At 45.0% G+C, this 21595-nt stretch overlaps 1 protein-coding gene across 6 annotated transcripts in view; it reads right to left on the bottom strand.

The window, feature by feature from the left end:
• The window catches only part of REEP1 (receptor accessory protein 1), a 118201-nt gene that overhangs the window by 41110 nt on the left and 55496 nt on the right, over positions 1-21595 (bottom strand). For all 6 annotated transcript variants that reach the window (XM_035273402.3, XM_035273399.3, XM_078348957.1 and 3 more), the window contains exons 2-3: positions 21500-21572; positions 9377-9453 (exon numbers count right to left, since the gene is read on the bottom strand). In XM_035273402.3, coding sequence (XP_035129293.1) covers positions 9377-9453; positions 21500-21572 — 150 coding nt within the window. The remainder of the gene's footprint in view (positions 1-9376; positions 9454-21499; positions 21573-21595) is intronic.

Genomic DNA, 21595 nt, shown 5'->3' with positions numbered 1-21595 from the left:
CCTTTCCTCACCAAGGTCTCCTGCCCTCCCCAACCTTCTCCAGAGCTCTGAACTCACACACAGACACCTCATCCCCCCGTCAGCAGCCTCCTTTCCTCACCAAGGTCTCCTGCCCTCCCCAACCTTCTCCAGAGCTCTGAACTCACACACAGACACCTCATCCCCCAGTCAGCAGCCTCCTTTCCTCACCAAGGTCTCCTGCCCTCCCCAACCTTCTGCCTCTGGTGGGTGCTTCTTGAATATTCCCTCAGCAATTAGTGGGCACTTTCGTGGCAGGACTGTTTTAATGTTTCACAGCCAGAAAAGAGAGAGGCTGAAGAACAGAGGTGTGATTCTCCCACATTTGAACACTCTGGTGATTAATAACGAAGGAACTTTTGTTTTGAAAACAAGTATTCACCGGCCCCCGAGGGGAAAGCAATTGAATCCAGCAAGCTCGGACATCAACACAAGACACAAATAATCTGTCGCACCGAGGCTCTTTTATTTATTACATAAAAGTTATATATTTTAAAAAAAATAGGCATGCACGCATAGTTTAAAAAAATTTTTAAGTCTAAAAAAAAATACAGTAAAGAGCTTCCTTCCCATACCTGACCCCTAGTCCCTTTCCTTTTTGTTTTTGTTTGTTTGTTTGTTTGTTTTTGAGACGGAGTTTCGCTCTTGTTACCCAGGCTGGAGTGCAATGGTGCGATCTTGGCTCACCGCAACCTCTGCCTCCTGGGTTCAGGCAATTCTCCTGCCTCAGCCTCCTGAGTAGCTGGGATTACAGGCACGCGCCACCATGCCCAGCTAATTTTTTGTATCTTTAGTAGAGACGGGGTTTCACCATGTTGACCAGGATGGTCTCTATCTCTTGACCTCATGATCCACCCACCTCGGCCTCCCAAAGTAGTCCCTTTTCTAAAAGCAAAAACATTATCAGTTACTTGCATATCCTTCCAGAGGTAGACTAGGGCCAGACATACATCATGTAGCTATATATGACTCCTTGAATTGCCCCCAACACACAGAAGCATTATATACCTCCTGCTATACTTGCTTCCCCCAGCATATACACACAATCAACAATATGCCTTGGGAACTATCTCATACCAGTACAGGGAGAACTATCTCATTCATTTTTTTTTTAGACAGAGTTTCACTCTGCTGACCAGGCTGCAGTGCAATGGCGCGGTCTCGGCTCACTGCAATCTCCACCCACTGCAATCTCCATCATCCGGGTTCAAGTGATTCTCCTGCCTCAGCCTCCTGAGTAGCTGGGATTACAGGCATGTACCACAATGCCCAGCTAATTTTTGTATTTTTATATTTTTAGTAGAGACAGGGTTTCACCATGTTGGCCAGATTGGTCTTGAACTACTGACTCCAGGTGATCCATCTATTTTGGCCTCCCAGAGTGCTGGGATTACAGGTGCGAGCCACTGCGATTGGCCTATCTCACCCATCTTTATGACCACATACAAGAATATGAGCACTTGCTCAGGCCCCCATGAATGGATATTTATGATGGTTATGATCTTTGGCTACTTCAGCAGAGCTGCAAGAGAACCTCTTTGTGTATGCTTCTTTACATACAATGCAAATGTATCTTTAGTGTAAATGCCCAGAAGTGAAATTTGTGTATGCACTTTATAGATCGAGGGTGCACCTCTGTGCAAACATGAGAAGAACTGGATTCTTCATAGCCATGCCCTCATGTTGCACACCAGTGGCAAAGCCGCCCCTGGCTATGAGGTTGGGGATTGTGGGATGAGTTTGCATATCAGATCTGGGGTGGTCCTTCTGGACTGCCTCGGCCCTCTTTATTTTCTGCCCAGCCTGCTACAGACCCTCCTTGTTCTTTGGGTTCTTTCTGTTATGTCCCATAGAGGCTGATGCAGACTCTGAAGACCTTTTTGCATGACAATCTCTGGCATCTCCAGTGACAAATTAGGGTAACAGATTTTGTTTGGGGTAGCTTCCAGGACTGCCCTTTGGGTCCTGTCCTCCCAAGTAGCTCTACCTGGGATTGATATGAGAGAGAGCTACTCTGCATTTCCCTGTTCAACCTGGGTGATGGAGCCTTCTTGGAAAGTATCTGGGGCAAGGGAAATCAGCTGGTTATGGAAGAACCACAATAAAATGAGTTTGTTACTCTGGCAGAAAGGTGGCATAAGTATCCAGAGAAGAACAAAAGGAGCCATTGCAGCCTGCTAATTCCTGACCTTTCCAGGACTTTGGCTAAAAGTAGGCTCCTTTTGAGTCTTTTCTTGGTAGCAAAACCAAAATCTCAAGACTGCCTCCTATTGTTAGCAATCACTATGTTTTCTTTCCATTTCTTTCCTCAAGCATTATTCCTGCCATACTTGTCCACTCAAAGAAACCCACTGGCTTATTGACTAAGTCATTGTTTTACTGATTTGTTGAGGAAAATTTGCACTGAAAAGCTATAAGGGGCCCAGGCATGGTGGCTCACACCTGTAATCCCAGCACTTTGGGAGGCTGAGGCAGGTGAATCACCTGAGGTCGGGAGTTCAAGACCAGCCTGACCAACATGGAGAAACCCTGTCTCTACTAAAAATACAAAATTAAGGCTGGGTGTGGTGGCTCACGCCTGTAATCCCAGCACTTTGGGAGGCTGAGGCAGGTGGATCATGAGGTCAGGAGATCGAGACCATATGGCGAACATGGTGAAATCCTATCTCTTAAAAAAAAAATGCAAAGTTAACTGGGTGTGATGGTGCATGGCTGTAATCCCAGCTACTCGGGAGGCTGAGGAAGGAGAATACTTGAACCTGGGAGGCAGAGGTTGCTGTGAACTGAGATTGCGCCACTGTACTCCAGCCTGGGCAACAAGAGTGAAACTCCTTCTCAAATTAAAAAAAAAAGGGCGCGGGGGAGCGGGGAGAGGTTAAAAAAAAAGAAAGAAAGAAAGAAAAGAAAAGCTATAAGGGGAAAGTTATGTGCTGTGCAGTACCGGGAAAGTAGAGCCAGGTGAGACATATCCTCACCCTTAGGAATTTTTCATCCAGTCAAAGAGCTAAGACAAGAAGGTGAGCCATCAACAATGGTACAATGGAAGCACGGACAAAGTCCCAGTGGGGACAAAGCCTTTGCCTCCTTCCAAACGTCCTTTCATTGCTCACCAACATCCCCCTCAGAATTTTTCTTACTATTTACCTGGTAGCATCTCAACCTCAATAAGTACAAAACAGACCTCTCACAAGTCTCTATATATATCCTCTATATAGAAGTCTCTATATATCCTCTGGGGGATGAGGGCTCTCTGTCCTTTGCAAAGTCAAATGAGCAAATGGCCTCAGGACTGAGTGGGCCTTGAGTTTTAGAGAGTGAAGGAAGTCTGTTGTTGGTGACTATAGGGATAGCATATGTTGGGTACATAAGAAGCATCCCTGGGGTGTCAATGACCCTTGGGGAATGATATTAAAAGAAGCTGGGAGCTGCTGTTGAACTCTGAAGCCTCTCCCCTTAGAGCATAAATGGGAACCCTTGTTACCTCTCTAGCATACAAAAAGGCCTTGGGTAGGCATAAAGGTTGTCCATCTTAGCCAAAAAAGAAAAGAAACAAATGAGGGTGGGAGGGAGGGAGAGAGGAAGGACACACATATATACTGCACAGAAAAAAAGAATGTGACCCTTCAAGCTCCTACTTAGAAGAGAGGACAGGAAGAGGCAAGGACCACCTATTTCAGGACAGAAGAAAAGCATTAGATGGAAGGAGACAGACAGATATACTTAAGCACTTGAACCTGACAGGGGCTGGAAATGCCATGGGTTTTTTTTTCTCTCCTGAAGCCTCCTGAGAGGTGCTGACCCTGACTGAGCCACCCAGTGCCTGCACAGAATGAGCACATAGTAGGCTGTACAAATATCTGTGGTAAGATAGACCTTTCGGACCACTCTCCCTGGGAACTTCTCCCCTTTCTCTCTTTCTCCATATATGCAGGGCCCTGGTGGCCTTGTTTGTACTAAGTGCTCTAGATCATAGCTAATTTCTAAGTACTTCCCACTTAGTACTTACTACAAAGTAGTACTAAGTACTTATTATTTACTACAAAGTAGTACTAAGTAAGCACTACAAAGTAAGCACTAAGTGATCACAGGGGAGTGAAATTTGGAACTGAGAAGTTCACAGCATGCACATAAACAGTGCTGAGGGGAGTAACTGGCAGCGCTTCAGTGCTAGGATTCCTAAGGCACTCTGGCTCCTCCATTTCCAGAGTCTTAATTTTTCAGCTTTTCCTTTTATTCTGTGAGTTACTTCAGCATCTACCAACAGAGCATCACTGTTTTATTTTCTTTTCCTTGAGTTTGTCAAAGGTGGTCTCTGTTCCTTGCTAGAATAGATCCAGGGGTCCCAATAACCCATGGCCCATGGGCCAAATCCAGCCTGTCATCTGTTTTTGTAAATAAAGTTTTATTAGAACACTGCTATGCACAATGCTTTATTAATTGTCTATGGTTCCTTTCATGCTAATGGCAGAGTTGAGTAGTTGCAATAAAGATCATATGGCCTGAAAGCTCAAAACATTTACTATCTGGCCCTTTACAAAAAAAAAGTATGTTGACTCTGGATTTAAAGCCAGGGCTTCCCCACATAAAATCTCTGTCACTGAAGTGTGCGGGGGTGGGGTGGAGGGGAACAGTCCTGCTACCTCTGGAATCATCACATACAGAACCAGGTCCTTGCCAGGCATCACAAGATAATCCAGGTCGACCCACTGAGACCCTGTGTTTCCTGGAGGCCTTGGGGTCCCTTGGCTCTACCAACACAGTCACCACCAAGTCTTCTTCCAGCCTGCCTTGAAAGGCAGAGAAAGACCCTGCTCATTTTGTAATGTGAACTCCTTGAAGAACCCAGACTTCTGAGATGTATTTGAAAAGGCCAGGGGTACCCACCACATTTCCTCCATCTTTTCCAAGGCATAGGCAAAGCACTGGGGAACACAGGGCAGCTGTCATCTCCCCACTCTCCCCAGATAACATCCAGACACCCTAGATGTATTCTAAGAGGGTTAGACATGGCATGAAACTGTCAAAAATACATGCAATAAATGTATATAGAACATTTCTGGAAGCAAAGCAAACACAAGTAACCTTTACAGTGGGTACTTCCAGGGAGGGAGACTGTGGATCTGGGGGAGGAGAGACACCTTACAGTGTGTTGTTTCAATTTCCTTTTTCCTTATGTATGTATTATTTTATTTTTAGTTTTATTTTTTTGAGACGGAGTCTCGCTCCCTTGCCCAGGCTGGAGTGCAGTGGTGCGAGCTCAACTAACTGCAACCTCCACCTCCTGGGTTCAAGTGATTCTCCAGCCTCGGCCTCCTGAATAGCTGGATGACAAGTGCTGCACCACCACACCCAGCTAATTTTTGTGTTTTTTAAGTAGAGATGGGGTTTCACCATGTTTGCCAGGCTGGTCTTGAACTCCTGGCCTCAAGTGATCCACTCACCTTGGCCTCCCAAAGTGCTGGGATTACAGGTGTAAGCCACCATGCCCAGCCTGTATTATTTTATAATTAAAAAACACACACACACAACTAAATGAAATCACCTCTACAAAATGCGAAACAAGCCACCATCTTATCTATTCTGGAACCATAAATAATTGCTGTTTTCATCAATATGGAAAGTTTTATAAAGTTAACCATGAAGGGGATCTGCCCTAGGGCAGAAGTGGGAAGAGGGGAATGGGGGTGAGTGAAGGGTGAGGCAAAGAGGGTCCACATGAGGGGCTCCAATTCTGGAAGAGAACAGAAGTTAAAGGTGCTTCTAGGAAGGCAGAGGAATATTTTAGGACAGAAACTCTCCCCCTAATCTTTTTTAATAGTAAAGAATGCTCAGGTCCAGTGCGGTGGCTCCTGCCTGTAATCCCAGCACTTTGGGAAGCAGAGGTGGGTGGATCACGAGGTCAAGGGATTGAGATCATCCAGGCCAACATGGTGAAACCCCATCTCTACTAAAAAATACAAAAAATTAGCTAGGTGTGGTGGTGTGCGCCTGTAGTTCCAGCTACTCGGGAGGCTGAGGCAGGAGAATTGCTTGAACCTGGGAGGCAGAGGTTGCAGTGAGCCAAGATCCCACCACTGCACTCCAGCCTGGTGCCTGGTGACAGAGTTAGACTCTGTCTCAGAAAAAAAGAAAAAAGAATGCTCAGAGCTTCGGGGATGGTGCCCATGTTCTTAGAAGCTAAGCAAAGCTGCTACATTCCCTAATGGGTCCATTCTGTGCTTATTCTCAGGGTGAGAGGAAGGAAGGAGAGAGAGGATCCTCCCAGAAGAAGACTAGGATCTATGATACCTGGAGTTTGGGAGAAAGAAAGCAGGGTGATCGGGCTCTGGGATAAAGCAGACAGAAAGGTTCCTAAGGAGCCTCTTCCCTGAAGAAGCAGAGCTCGGGCCACCAGCAGAAGAGCAATGGACCCTCACTTCCCAAGACCAAATGACGGAGTGGAAGAGGCCTCCATGTGGGTCAGGAAGAGGGGGATTCTACGCATACCTGCATACCTGCTCCAAATACACCACGTATCAAACGTCTTCCTGTGGTAGGCAGAATTTTGGTCATGTCCTTCTCCCCTTGGTGTTACTCCCATGAATATGTTGATTTACATGGCAAAAGGGACTTTGCAGATGTAATGAAGGTTACAGATGACTTTAAGATAGACAGATTATATGGGATTATTGGGGTGGGCCTACTCTAATCACAAGAGCCCTTAAAACAAAGCAGAGATCCTTCTCTCACTGGTAGCAGAAGCAGACAGAGATTCAAAGCAGGGGCAGAACTCGACATACAATTGATGGCGTGAAGATGAAGGTGGTGGCATATGTCAAGAAAATGGCTATCTCAGTCCTACAACTATAAGAAACTGAATTCTGCCAGCAACCTGAATGGGCCTGGAAGGGGAATCCTCCCCAGAACCTTCAGATAAGAGCCCAGGCTGGCCCACACCTTGATTCTGGTATTGCGAGATTCTAAGCAGAGGATAATTCCACCTGTACTTCTGACTTATAGAAACTATGGAATCATAAATTTGTACTGTTTTATGCTGTTAAATTTGTGGTAATTTGTTATGGCAGTAATAGAAAACTAATACGCCTCCCAAAATAAAAATGAAATCAATTCCAGAAATAGTTCTTGAGCACTTACAAGATATGAAACTCTAAAATTCCAGGGCCACAGGGTAAGGGCATATTCCAGCTACCCAGGAGGAATACAGGCATCATTAGATAGGATTTCCACCCAGCCAGAAGCAGTGAGGCCGAAATGTTGATAGCCCCAGGAAAGAGCTAGTGAGACTAACATGGGAGGACAGAAGAGGCCCCTACCATCAGACAGATGGCCTCACCAAGGAGGAAAGGGTGGATGGCAGGAGGTGCTGGCCATGCTATTTGATTGACCAAACAGTCTTGACTGGGCTGGCCTCTACTCTCATCTTTGTGAATCAGACAGGAAACTTCCTAATGTGGCGCTGTACCAAATGGCCTGACTGGATCACGAGGTCAAGAGAGAGAGACCATCCTGGCCACCATGATGAAACACTGTCTCTACTAAAAATACAAAAACTAGCCAGGCGTGGTGAGCATACAAAAACTCAGGAGGTTGAGGCAGGAGAATTGCTTGAACCCAAGAGGCGGAGTTTGCAGTGAGCTGAGATCACACCACTACACTCCAGCCTGGGCGATAGAGTGAGACTCAGCCTCAAAACAAAACAAAACAAAATGGCCTGACTTCCAGTGCCAGCCTCAAGGTCTGGGGCACCTTGGCTCAGCATAGAACTCTGTTTCCACTCAAGGAGACAGCTCCGTCCAGAGTCTGCTGCGTTATCTGTGTGCAGGGTACAAATGGCACAAGCATATTGAATTAGGAAATCCACATTCCTTCACTGCAGCTTGAGGCCACATGGCTGAAACATCTATTTGTCTCAGTGGATAAGAAAGCTATATTGGGGGAAAAGTACATATTAAGATAATTAAGGCCATTGACTCAACAGGATTTAGAGAGTTCTATTCAGGTCTGTTCCTTGGCCTAGGACATTCCAGAGGGTAATTTCGCACTGATCCTTTTTGGGTAAAAATGTGTTTTCTCCAAAGTGGAAATATCTTTATTATTTTCTCTGAGACACTTGAACATGGTTAAAACATTTGTACAACAGCAAATGCAAAACCAACTCCATGATCTCAGGTCATAGAAATAACCCTCGTTAACTATATTTTCCACACTACTTTTAATACACATTCACATTCACGTGTACACACACTTGGCTTTTAAAATATAAACAGAAATCTATATATTATTTACACCTCTTTCATCTAAGAAAGCACAATATAGCATTACAAAGATCTAGCTTGTTTTTTAATTGCTTCATTGCTAGAAATAGCTGCATTACTTATAAGAGAAAAAACGGGTATCAACTGAAATATCCATCAAAAGAGGATGAGTTAAATAAATTATACGCCGTCTATGCCATGAAATACTATGTGGCCATTAAATACAGGTAAATGTATTTATGCTCATATAAAAGTATTTCTGAAATAAATTTAATAAGCAAAGTGAGAACTCTTATATATACTATAATACTGCTTTTTTAAAAAAAAGTGTGTGTGTGTAAAATGTGTGTATACACACACACACACACACATATTAATCTTTTTTTTTTTTTAACAGCATCTTGCTCTGTCACCCAGCCTGGAGTACAATAGCACAATCTCAGCTCACTGCAACCTCTCTCTTGGGTTCAAGTGATTCTCCCACCTCAGCCTCCCAAGTAACTAGGACTACAGGTACATGCCACCATACCCGGCTATTTTATTTTTATTTTTAATTTTTTTAGTAGAGACAGTTTCGCCATGTTGGCCAGGATGGTCTCGAAATCCTGACCTCAGGTGATGTACCTGCTTTGGCCTCCCAAAGTGTTGGGATTACAGGCGTGAGCCACTGCGCCTGGCCGATATATTAGTTTTTTTAAGAGGATACGTAACTGTGAGTAGTGGTTATGATGAGAATGAATTGTGTGAGAAGGAAACTCAGTTTTTCCTGTACATTTCTGTGCATGGTTTCTTTCATTCCTTTTCTTTTTTAACATATGAATGCTTCTTTACCAACTCCATTAATTGAGGAAGTGTATCTGCCCTGTCCATGACTATATCCCCAGTGCTTAGAACAGTAACTGCTCTTTATAAGGTCATTCAATAAATACTCACTTGAAGAACAACTTTATAGACTAATCTATTGAAAATGCTCCAGTTAACATCCCTGCACTTGCGTCTCTGGCCTGAGGTGAGGTTTGAGGCGGGGTTCAGCCCTTTCCCACCTCCCCAACGACACTAAGCAAAATCATCCTTTGAAATGTCCCAACTCCTGGAGTACTTACCAACAAAGGAAGATGTCTGTGAATGTCTCTGCTGTGGTGAAAAGTGCAAATATAATCCAGTACATCATCCATTTGACCTGTTGAAACAAAAAGCAAAACAGCTGGTGAAAAGATCCAGGAAAAATGCTGCCCAATACCAGGAAGAACAGGCCCTGGCGGCGGATGCGGAGTCATGTCCAGGCAGCGCAGCCTGCATTTGTAGCCTTCTCCCAATCCTTCCCCAGCTTATGTCCAGTTCAGCTCCAGATCTTGAAGCTGGAAGCAACTGGGCTGTTCCACAACTGACTCAGGCTGAATGCAAATGGCCCTCAAGTGAGCCAGGGAGACCTGCAGACCAGGAGTGACCCAGAATTCAGTCAGGTCATTTTTCAGGACCAACATCAGGGAGGTATATGCTCTAGGCCTCCACACAGACACACCTTGGAATGAAGTGTAACTGGGCCAGACTCTCTGGGATGGCGTGGTGGTAATCCTCCCTGGTCACTAAGCATCCTGATCTTCCTCTATGTCTCTCCCATGTGACCATCCTTTTCAATTTCTACTTCCTCTCCTCCCTAACTAAGGCCTTGTCACTTCTGTCTTGAACTACTCTTACTTCCCTTGTTTCCTGGCTTTCCCCTCAGCAACCCACCCTAATACCAAGCCACCCCAGTACTATTCTCCTAAAAGTATGAACTCATTGGACTATCACCCCATTTAAAATACCCTAGCCTGCAGAATGAAGTCTAGATTTCTTAGTCTACTCCTGGCTTCTGGCAAGATTGGGGTAGTTTGTATTGAACTAAGACTCCTACTAATAATGACAATAAACACCAAACAAAATATTTCAAAACAACTGTTTGAAGGCACTGGAGAGCAATATAAAAAGCAGACCACGACTAGAAGGGATTCAAGCCTTAGTGTATAGGAACCACACTGGGTTAGTATAGGTCAGTGTGACTGAGGACAGTCCCCACTCTGCACATCACAGGGGCAGACAGAACTTGAGCACAAATCCACATTCTTATTTGTGAAAAAAATGGAGAGTGGAGTTTGAGACTGCCAGAGATGTCGGAAGTGGAGAGGAAAAAATCTCAGAAATAGGGAAGCCATAAAGGGGCAGCCCCAAAAATCTGCATATAAATTCTCTTCAGAAACTTGGCAGGCTCCTGATAGGCACAGAAGCAGGTAAGACTTCAAACAAAGAGGTCTGTATAATACATACATGGCTGGGCGCGGTGGCTCATGCCTGTAATCCAGCACTTTGGGAGGCTGAGGCGGATGGATCACGAGGTCAAGAGATTGAGACCATCCTGGCCAACATGGTGAAACCCTGTCTCAACTAAAAATACAAAAATTAGCTTAGCGTGGTGGCACATGCCTGTAGTCTCAGCTACTCAGGAGGCTGAGGCTGGAGAATCACTTGAAACTGGGAGACAGAGGTCGCAGTGAGCTCAGATCATGCCACTGCACTCTAGCCTGATAACAGAGCAAGACTCCATCTCAAAAAAATATATATATACATATAGATATAAATGTAGATAACAACTGGAAAGTTGAAAAGCTCAGAGTCTGCAGAGATTCAGCTTCCATCCACTGTTGGGGAAATAAAGTTTGGAGTTCAAGTCATGCAAAGGTAGAGGGGTTTGGTAAGCATTTTGGAATTTCCAGTGAAACATCTAGAGGACCACATCTTAGCAGTAAAAATTACATCCTAACACTAAGAGATTAGCTCTATGACTAAGAGCAAAATTGAAATACACCTGCCTAAGCAAAACTTATCTAGCTGCCACAGGGTCAAGGTGATCTGCCTGAATTTAACTGCCTCCTTGAACAACACTCAACACCCTTTACAAGAAGGAAAGAAAAATCTACAACCTACAGGTCTATCAATAGATGACGGAATGAAGAAAATGAGGTGTGTGTGTGTGTGTGTGTGTGTGTGTGCATATATATATGTATGTATATATGTGTGTGTGTGTATAATATATATGTGTGTGTGTGTGTATGTGTGTGAGGAATACTACTCAACCATAAAAAAATAAAATCATGTCTTTGCAGCAGTATAGATGGAACTGGAGTCCATTATTATAAGTAGAATAACTCAGAAACAGAAAGTAAAATACTGCATGGTCTCACTTATAAATAGGAGTTAAATAATGTGTACACATGAACATAGAGAGTGGAATAATAGACTTTGAAAAGGTGGGAGGGTAGGAGGGGATGAGGGATGAGAAACTACCTAATGGATGCAATTTATGCTACTTGGGTGATGGTTACACTAAAAGCCCAGACTTCACCACTATGCAATATATCCATGTAACAAACCTGCACTTATCCCCCTAAATCTATAAACATAAAAAAAATAAGAAAAATGTGTAAAATACCTGGGGTTTCCACAGTGAATCATACACAAGGTTCTGTACCCATGTGAGGGAATAGGAAAATATAATCCATGGTTATGAGAAAAACTGGTCAATAGAAACAGATCCACAGATGACTTCGATATTAGAATTAGCAGACAAGGGCTTTAAAAGGTATCAATATGTTTTGAGATAACTAGATATCCACATGTAAAAGAACAAAGTTGGACAACTTCACACCATATATAAAAATTAATTTCAAATGGATCAGAGACCTAAATGTAAGAATTAAAACTATAAAACACACACATATTAGTCTTTTTTTTTGAAATGGAGTCTTGCTCTGTCACCCAGGCTGGAGTGCAATGGCACAATCTTGGCTCACTGCAACCTCCACCTCTTGGATTCAAGTGATTCTCCCACCTCAGCCTCACTGGGGCCTCCACTTTGTGACATACTTCAAGGAAGTGTAAGAAACTTCTTTTCAGTTTTTACTTGACTTGCGTGACTTTTCAGCTAATAGTGAAACAATTACATATTGTGAAGTTCTCCCAACACTGCAATTGGCCTGGTTTCCCACTTGTTTTTCTTGCCACTGTTTCTCAGTCTCTTAAATTCCTCCCTAGGGCTCTGTTCTAAACATATTGCTTCTATCTCTAAACTAGACACTGTCCCTGGGAAAAACTGTACATTCCTCACCTAATACAGCTAACCAATCCCCAAGTTCTGTCACTTCTACCCTCTCGTTTTTCTCTTGAACCTATCTTATTTTCTCCATTCTCCTCTGCCATTTCCTTACTTCAGACAACCATCATTTCCTGTTTACAATACAGTTACAGCTTTATACTGGTCTTTATACCTCTGTCCCCTTCACAATCCATCCTCCAAATTTCAGCCAAAATGATTTTTTAAAGGCCAGGCATGGTGGCTCATGCCAGTAATCCCCATACTTTGGGAGGCTGAGGCAGGTGGAACACTTGAACCCAGGAATTCAAGACCAGGCTGGGCAATGTGGTGAAACCTTGTCTCTATAAAAAACACAAAAAATAGCTGGGCATGGTGATTCATATGTGTAGTCACAGCTACTGGGGTGGCTGAGGCAGGAGGATCACCGGAGCTTGGGAAGGTCAAGGCTGCAGTGAGCTGTGATTATACCACTGCACTCCAGCCTTGGCAACAGAGCAAGATCCTGTCTCAAAAAAAAAAAAAAAATTCTTAAACCCAAAGTGGGTGATTCTCTTTCCTAGATTAAAGCCTTCAATAGTTCCCTACTATTGTTAAGATAAAGCCCATATTTCTAAAGTTGGCTTGTGAGGCCTGGGATGAACTGGCCCCTATGTTTTTTTGTTTTTTTTTTTTTGAGTAGGGACAGGGTCTCGACCTGTTATACAGGCTGAAGTGCAGTGGTGCAAACACAACTCACTGCAGTCTCGACCTGCTGGGCTCAAGTGATTCTCTCACCTCAGCCTCTGGAGGAGCTGGGACTATAGGTGCATGCCACCATGGCTGGCTAGTTTTTTTTCTATTTTTTGTAGAGACAGGTTCTCACCATGTTGCCCAGGTTGGTCTTTAACTCTTAAACTCAAGCGATCCATCTGCCTCAGTCTCCCAAAGTGCTGGGATTACAGGTGTGATCCACCATACCCGTGATTTGGTCCTTACTGATTTTCATCAAAAGCTCATCCACACCCCTATGCTCTCACATTTTCCACTCCAACCATAGAGAGCCTCTCAGTTCTCAGCAGAGCACTTTTTTTGCCTCTGATTTCAGCCCTCAGATCTCAGCAAAAATGTGACTTCCTCTAGGACTTACCCAAAGTGTGGGTAAGTACTCTCCAAGGAGGAGGGTACTCTCCTTTCTCTCTCTCTCTTTTTTTGAGACAGAGTATCTCTCTTGTTGCCAGGCTAGAGGGCAATGGTGCGACCTTGGCTCACTGCAACCTCTACCTCCCAGGTTCAAGCAATTCTCCTGCCTCAGCCTCCTGAGTAGCTGGGATTATAGGCCTGTACCACTATGCCTGGCTAATTTCATATTTTTAGTAGCGATGGGGTTTCTCCATGTTGGTCCGGCTGGTCTCGTTCTCCCGACCTCAAGTGATCCTCCCAGCTCGGCCTCTCAAAGTGCTGGGATTACAGGTGTGAGCCACCACACCTGGCCCTCCTTGTCTTTCTCTACAGTACCACACACATTCCCTGTCATAACACTTACTACACTACTTTGAAAGTACCTGTGTATTCCCTGCTTTTCCTGCTACATTGTAAGCTCCCTGAGCATAGAGACCAGTTCTTCTTACACATCATTATATCTCTAGTCCTTAAAACAGTTCCTGACAAATAGGTACTGAACGAATATGTTTCAAATGACTGGCTTAGAATGCTGGCATTGTGAATGGTACAAAAATAATGGTTTCAAAACGGTTAAGAAGGAATATACTTTGAGAAATACTGTCTAGATGGCTTTTTGAGAAGAAAAGACAGAATTAGATAGATTGTGAGGCAATAGATCTCCCTATGAGTGGCTACTGAGTAGATGACTTCATAAACATGGAAAGAGAGGCACCTGTTGAGGTCAGGGTATGAGTGACTGATAATTATCGGGCCACTTGCACCAACAAGAAAGTAAAGAAAGAGCCAATTTGGGCAAAAGAGATTCAGCTTTATGTGGCTCAGGGCAGCCAAGAAGAATGCCCAAAAGATTCCTAGAAAGGCAAGAACAAAGCTCAGGAGGGAGGTTGAGGCTATGGACAGAGATGTTGCAGCCATGGCAGAGAGGGGACTTAATGCATTCTCTTGAAGAAGTTCCCATGATGCACTCCTTTACTTTAAAATACTTTCATGCATAAAGAAGGATCTCAGAATGATTCATCAAGGCTAACAAGGTCAATGGAACACTGGTGACTCAGAGATGGAAACCAAATCCATCTAAAATTACTAGGAAATGGTTTTCCCCATCATTCCTTGTGGAAATTAAATGACAGTTATTTTCCCCAAGGCTTGAAATGTAATTTTCCAGGTTTGAAGGATTCTATCCAAACCTCCCTGTAAGACACGGATGAGGAGCCTGGGTGGGCCTTCAGTCAGAGAGTGGGAGCTATGGCCAATTTGAGAGGTAATATCCAGGACTAACTCTCCTGGACAAATGGAACACTGATAGCATGACTGGAGAGTCTCTCTAAACTGGTCAGGAGCAGGAGCTAGGAGTGAAGAGACGGGAAAGATGCTGTGACCCTCAGTCATAGCAAGAAGCTTCAGGGTTGAGGGTGGGAAGCAGCCTGGAGACTTTCCATGAGCCACAGTGGCTGGCTAAAATTCTGTGGTTCATTCTGCCCTACTGCCAGAGCTTCTGGCAGCCTGCCAAAGGCCTCCCTATGGGCTGCAGAGGAGCAAAGCTATCTCTTTAGCCTCACCTCACCTTTGGACTCTCCTCTAACCAGACACACTCAATTTCTTGAGCCTTTCACGCTCTTCTTTCATCTGGCCCCTGTGCTTCAGCCTCACAGGGAATTCCCTGTGCCAAATGACAAAGAAAAGATTCAAGGCTGCTTTACAAATGACTGCACCATCTGCTAGATCAAGCTTACTATGGATGGCTATATAGTCAGGGGTGACCCTGGGAGAGTGGGGAAGTGAAACTCCCCTGCGGGCAGGACTTTGAGCAGGGCACTTAGCCTGGAGGGAGAAATGCCCTGAGTTAATCTTCATGTACTGTCACCGGGTATATGAACTCCATTTTACTTATTTTCTGTATTCTCAATGCTCTGGCATCTTGGGCCTCACTGATTACAGAGAGACTGCCCTTCCAGGGCTAGCCTAGCCCCAGAACACCTTTCATATGCAAACTAACCAATCCAGAGCCTATACTCTAAATTACTTCCTTTATGGAGCTCCCAAATGTTGAGCAATATTCCCCAACCATAACCACCCCAGAGCCAGGTACCGGACAACTAGAGGCAGCGCCCACACCTTGGAGCCTGCTGAAGTGATTCCACCTAGCCAGTCTGAAATCCGCTTACCCTGTCTTGCCTTACCTTTCTCACAGAAACCACAACCAAGGCCACTGCCCACTCTTCCCACTCTCCGTCAGCCTCCTGACTGGCCTGGCGCTTCCCCACGTGACCCTACACAGCATGTGGCCCTCCTAATTCTAGACTTCTTCCTTCATGACAGTCATTTCCACCCTGAGTAAAACAAATCCCAGGTACATTTTCAAACACCAGCCAAGGCTCTGTCTAGAGGATGAGGTTCTTGGAAGTGAGGCTGAGAGAATGCTATTGAGGTGGTCTGGGAATGAGGTGAATGGGCCCAGAGAATGAATATATTTGTGGCCCAACGCTTATGCTCACTAACAGGTCCCACAGCAGAGGAGGCTCCTAGTGACTGAGTACGTGAGACAGCCAGGCTGTAGATGTTGGCCAGCGTCTTTCCTCAGGCTTGACAGTGCATGTTCAATGGGCTCTCGTACCAAGCAGCCAAATGGAAGTGACAGAGGTAGCACATGGGCTCAGCAATGAGGAATCTCTCTCACCAAGGTTGACCTGGCCAAAACCACTGCTCAGAGACCATGCTGCCAGCATCAATGACCAAGCATCTCCAGGATGACACCATATCTCAAGGCACAAGCCAGCCTTCTGGAAGCAGGTTCATCCCACCTGGGCCCTTCCCTCATGGAGTGAACAGCATAGGGTCTTTTCTAAAATATTCATTTCTTCTGCATGTGGACTTTCTTTTCCTACTGCTCTGCTTCTGGCAGCCACACAACAAGCTGTGGACTCAGGGGATACCCTTTTCTTTTTGATGTATCCTACACAATATTGTTTCTCATCAAGAACCCTCCTTTGTAGCAAAAGAAATAAGGCAATAGGCTGATGCTTTGGGAAGTCACTGATCTTACCATGCACCCAATGCTCTGTAGTGGCTGGCCTTATACAGTACTATCTGGCATTGGAGGGTTCAGAAAGCAAATCAGGTGGGAGCCAGTATTTTATAAGATTGGTGTGCAGTCCTGGAGGGTGTAGTTTCTCTTCTGAACCAGTGACCAACATATGGCCCTGCTTCTTATCCAGAATCTAAAGGTTCAGGAATCAAGGAAATGAGGGTTCCTTAATCTGTGATTAAGCCTAATATCAGCTCTTTGCAATCAAAGTGAGATCTGTGGACCAGCACTGTTGGCATCCTCTGGGAGCTCGTTAGAAATGCAGAATCTCAGACCCCACCACACACCTACTGGACCATAATCTGCATTTTAAGGAGATCCGCTGTTCATTCACATGCATGTTAAAGTTTGAGAATCACTGGTCTAACCCACTCACAACATTTTTGCTTCTCATCCTCAAACCTCTGATCTCTGCTTCTTAATGAGTTTAGTACTTGAGGGATGGATGCTTCAACCAGGGGATACAAAATGGTTTCAGTGAAGTGGAAGCAGAGACTTACACTGTCTCCTGGTGGCTTCACAATATTCATGCCAGTAGGAAATAGATGATAAAGGGGCTTATGGGCTTTGAGAGAGTAACCAATCCTAATTACCAAGGGGAACTAGGACTGCTGCTATACAATGAGGCAGAAAGAAGAGAGGATGGAAGTCAAACAGCCTCGGGGGAACCTCCTAGTACTGTCTTGTTCAGGAGTAAAAGTCAATGGGTCATTACTATGGCCCTACAGAGGCAAAACTGCCAAGACCTCAGATTCCTCAGGAATGAAGGTTTGGGTCCCATTACAGGATAAGGAACCAATCCCACTAAGGCTCTAACTGAGGGCAACGGGAGCATGAATTGGATGGTGGAAGAGGAAAGCATCAGGAAAACCTGAGAACGAGTTCAGAATGGGTGTCCTGTGGTAGATGTAGCAAACCACCATCACATGTGTATACCTATGTAACAAACCTGCATGTTCTGCACATGTACCCCAGAACTTAAAGTATAATAAAAAACAATATGAATGATTCAGTGTTTGGAATGCTGAATATTAAGGTTGGGTCCTGTCAGAACCAGAGGAGGAGAGGACTTTGCCCAGAGATACTGGGCCTGGAGCTGGACTCAGCAACTGATGGAATCTGGATTTGACAAGTGAGTGAGTTGCATAGAATTCTTGTTGGAAGCTTGTTTTTAAAGCTGGAATATGGGTAAAGGAGTGGGTGTGGACTTGGATGTAGTTTGGGGGCAGCCTAAGAGGCAGCTATATTGGTTATTTATTTTTTTCCTGACTACTCAGCATCCAAAGCTTTCTAAACCAGGGGACATCTCCCAACACGAGCATCTTTGTGGGAGGCAAGTCCTGTTATTTGGGCCCCTATCCAGGACTTTGCACTGTCAGGGGATGCTTCGAAAGCACAGGCAGTCAGTATACAAGATGTGACTTCAGCAGAGGTTTCTAAATCACACCCTTTCCTACGGCGTGAGCTGGGCCGTCAGCACCACCCAGCGTCCTTGGATCCTCCCCAGTTCCTGGGTATCTTTCTCTTGCTATCTAGTTAATTCTACAAATTCCCATAAATTCCTTTCTGTGTAAATTTTCATCCCAAAACCTTGAATCCAGTTATAATAAGTTTGGTTGGAAAGACATAAGCAGCTATAAATGTCCTAAGCAATGTTTCTAAATTAGAGATCCTGTGAAAAATGCGCATTTTTATTTAGGAGATCTCCCTCTGCTTCCTGACCAGCCCTGGTGGTTCCCCTGTGTGGCCCTACATGACATACCATGTCTCCTACTTGCAGGGGAATGCGAGTCAAAACTTCCTTCATGATAACCATTTCTGTGCCTTCCACAGAAAGCCCAAGAGTCTTCAGTTCAAGCAAGCTCCCAGGTGAAGTGGATAATGCTGGTCACTGACCACACCTTGGGTGTTGAGATCTAGAGCACTAAAGATGTGCAGAGAAGCGGCTGGGAAGTAGGAAGGAGAAAGATCAAGAAGGGTGTTAAATGCTGTGTAATAAAGTTTGCACTCGATCTTGCAGGTGATAAGCAGCCATTAAATGACCTGGGGGAGTGAAATAAATAGACTTCAATTTTTAAGTGGCGCTGGATGTCATGTGGACAACAGAGTGGGAAAGGAGGGACAGGAGGCAGGAGAACCAGTTAGGAAGTGCAACAGGCACAACAATGGCTCCCCAAAGATGTCCATGTCCTAATCCCCATATGGCAAATGGGACGTTGTAGAATTATTAAGTTAAGGACCTTCAGATGAAAAGATTATCCTGGATGGCCCAAGTGGGCCCCATGTAATCACCTGAATCCTCAAAGTAGAGAACTTTTCCCAGTGAGTCTGAGCGAGACGTGATTAAGGAAGAACAGCCAGAGAGATGCAACATTACTGGCTCTGAAGAAGGAGGAGGAGGGGGCACAAGCCTAAGAATGCAGGAATACCGGAAAAGGCAAGGACATAGCCTCTCCACTGGGGCCACCAAACGGAGCACAGACCTGCTTGATTTTAACCTAGTGGGACTTGGACTTCTGCCCTTCAGAATTATAAAATAATATACAGGTGTTGTTTTAAGCCACAAAGTTCACAGTAATTTGTAATGCTGACAATAAAAAACTAATATAGAAGGCTATTGTAACCTACGGAAAACGATGAGAATCTTGTTTCTGAGAGCAGCAGCAGAGAGGGAAGACAGACCTGGTTTGGAAGATTATTCAGGAGATAGGGATGAAGGGACATAGTCACCAACAGGGTGAGGGTGGGTGTGGGTGTGGGTGTGGGTGTGGGTGTGTGGGTGTGTGGGTATGTGGGTGTGGGTGTGTTAAGGAAATTCTCAGGTTTCTCCCTTGAATAAAATGGGTCCATTAGTCAAAAGGACTGCAGGAAGGAAACACAGGAGTGTGAGTGCAGAGAAAGGAAGCAGTTCTCTCCTGATACTTGGCTCCTTTTTTCAGATTCCTTTTTTGCCAAGAACCCTTCTAATCTTAACTCTTGCACATTCCCTACTGGGAAAAGCATGTGCTCAGCAGCCAACACAAATGGCTGCTCTGCTCATCAATTATGGTTTTCACTCTAATGAATTGTCATTCTAGTTATAAACCAGGATTCTGTGAGTTTAGTCAGAATAAAACAATTTACCAGGGTTTGATCTCTCTCAGAAGAGCTGACAGAGTTGTTTTTGCCCCTGCAAAGTGAAGGATCAGACCTTATGCTACCCTGGTAAGGCCTCCTTCCCTGGCACAGCTTGCAAGCGGGAAAGAATTAAGAGAGTGAGGGCTAGAAGAGGCTGCCTAATGCTTTGCCCTGTGCCAAGTCAATTGAGAATCAGAAGGTTCTGTGCTTGCAATTTAACAGCTATTTATAGCGTGCATTCTGAGATTCCCTCACACATACCATGGACCCGGTCTCCAGAGAAGAAATCACCCGCCTCTGGAGCCCTCTGCTTAGGAACAGCAAGATGCAAGCCCAGGCAAATCATTCTGGGAAAGTGGGAGATTGTGGGGTGCAGGGTCAGTTCTAGTTGCAGTTCATCTGGAGATGCCTGGTTCCATCATAAAGACCTCTTGGGAAATCTGAGAAAAAAAAATACTGACTTTCTAAGCCCACTTTGAATTGTTTCTTTACCTATGCCAAACCTGCCAAGGGACATCTGAGTAAAAGAGGCAAAGGCATGGCTATTACCCACCACACTGTTTCAGTGGGGACACTGAGGCTCCCAGAAGTTTAAGCTACTTGCTCAGCACTGCATGATTCAAATGTCAGTCTTGACTGACCTCAGTCTTCTGATACCCAAAATCCACACCTTTTGCACTTTGAGTTTGTGTCCTATGTGGGGAAGGGCAGCACCCTTCCCTCACCACCAACCCAGCAGGTCTATCTCAGTCAGCAGTAGTCTAATGGTTCTCCTGCCTGAAGGTGCCCGGCACATCCAGGGCTGGTGACTGGGGCACCCAGATCATCCGACAGTAATTGATATTACCCTTCAACCAGTATCTCCCAGATCCCCTTCCTATGTGCTTGCCTTCTGCAGTGTGCTACAGAAAACATATAGGAACTGGGTGCTGTGGCTCACACCTGTAATCCTAGCACTTTGGGAGGCTGATATGGGCAGATCACCTGAGGTCAGGAGTTCAAGACAAGCCTGGACAACATGACAAAACCCCGTCTCTACTAAAAACACAAAAATTAGCCAGGTGTGGTGGCACATAACTGTAAGCCCAGCTGTTCAGGAGGCTGAGGCTGAAGAATCGCTTGAACCCGGGAGGCGGAGGTTGCAATGAGCCAAGGTTGCACCACTGCTCTCCAGCCTGGGTGACAGAGTGAGACTCCATCTCAAAAAGAAAAGAAATATAAGATGATGAAAATCCCCTGCCCTCAAAAGTTTATAGAGCAACAGAGCCTGAACTATGGAGTTGGAATGAAAGAAATGGAATGGGGACAGAGTTGCATAACCAGGAGCCAAACCCAGCTCTGCCGGACTCTAGGACCCATGCTCCTGCCCTCAGTGCTGGACTGTCTCTCAGTCATGGTGCTTGATGGTCTACAGAGTGTTTTCCAGACAAATAATCAAGGCTGAGAGAGGTGAAGTCACTTGTGGCTTGTGGCAGAGCTGAGAGACCTCCAATTCCAGATGTCACCACCTCTTGCTGTACCTCCCTGCTTTCCTCACCTCAACACTCTAGGTCGAGGCAGGGGAAGGTCTAGACAGGAAAGAGGACTCCTAAGATGCCTCATGAGAATTGTGATGAAGAGACTCCTTTTCCCTGTGTCCAGTGCTATGGCAAGGAGTGCATCCTCTTCCCCCAACATTCATACCCCACCTCATTCCAGCCAACTCCTTCCAAAATACACAGTACTACTTACATATTCCTTAATGTCCTTTGATTTCACAGCCTTGTAGGAATAATACGCAGGGTAAAGGGTGCCAAATATAAGCCTGGAGGGAAGAGAGACAAAGAG

This window comes from Callithrix jacchus, chromosome 14, assembly GCF_049354715.1.
Source record: "Callithrix jacchus isolate 240 chromosome 14, calJac240_pri, whole genome shotgun sequence".
Taxonomy (NCBI): domain Eukaryota; kingdom Metazoa; phylum Chordata; class Mammalia; order Primates; family Cebidae; genus Callithrix; species Callithrix jacchus.
Note: the sequence above shows the minus strand (reverse complement) of the source record. Positions and strands in the feature narration are given on the sequence as shown.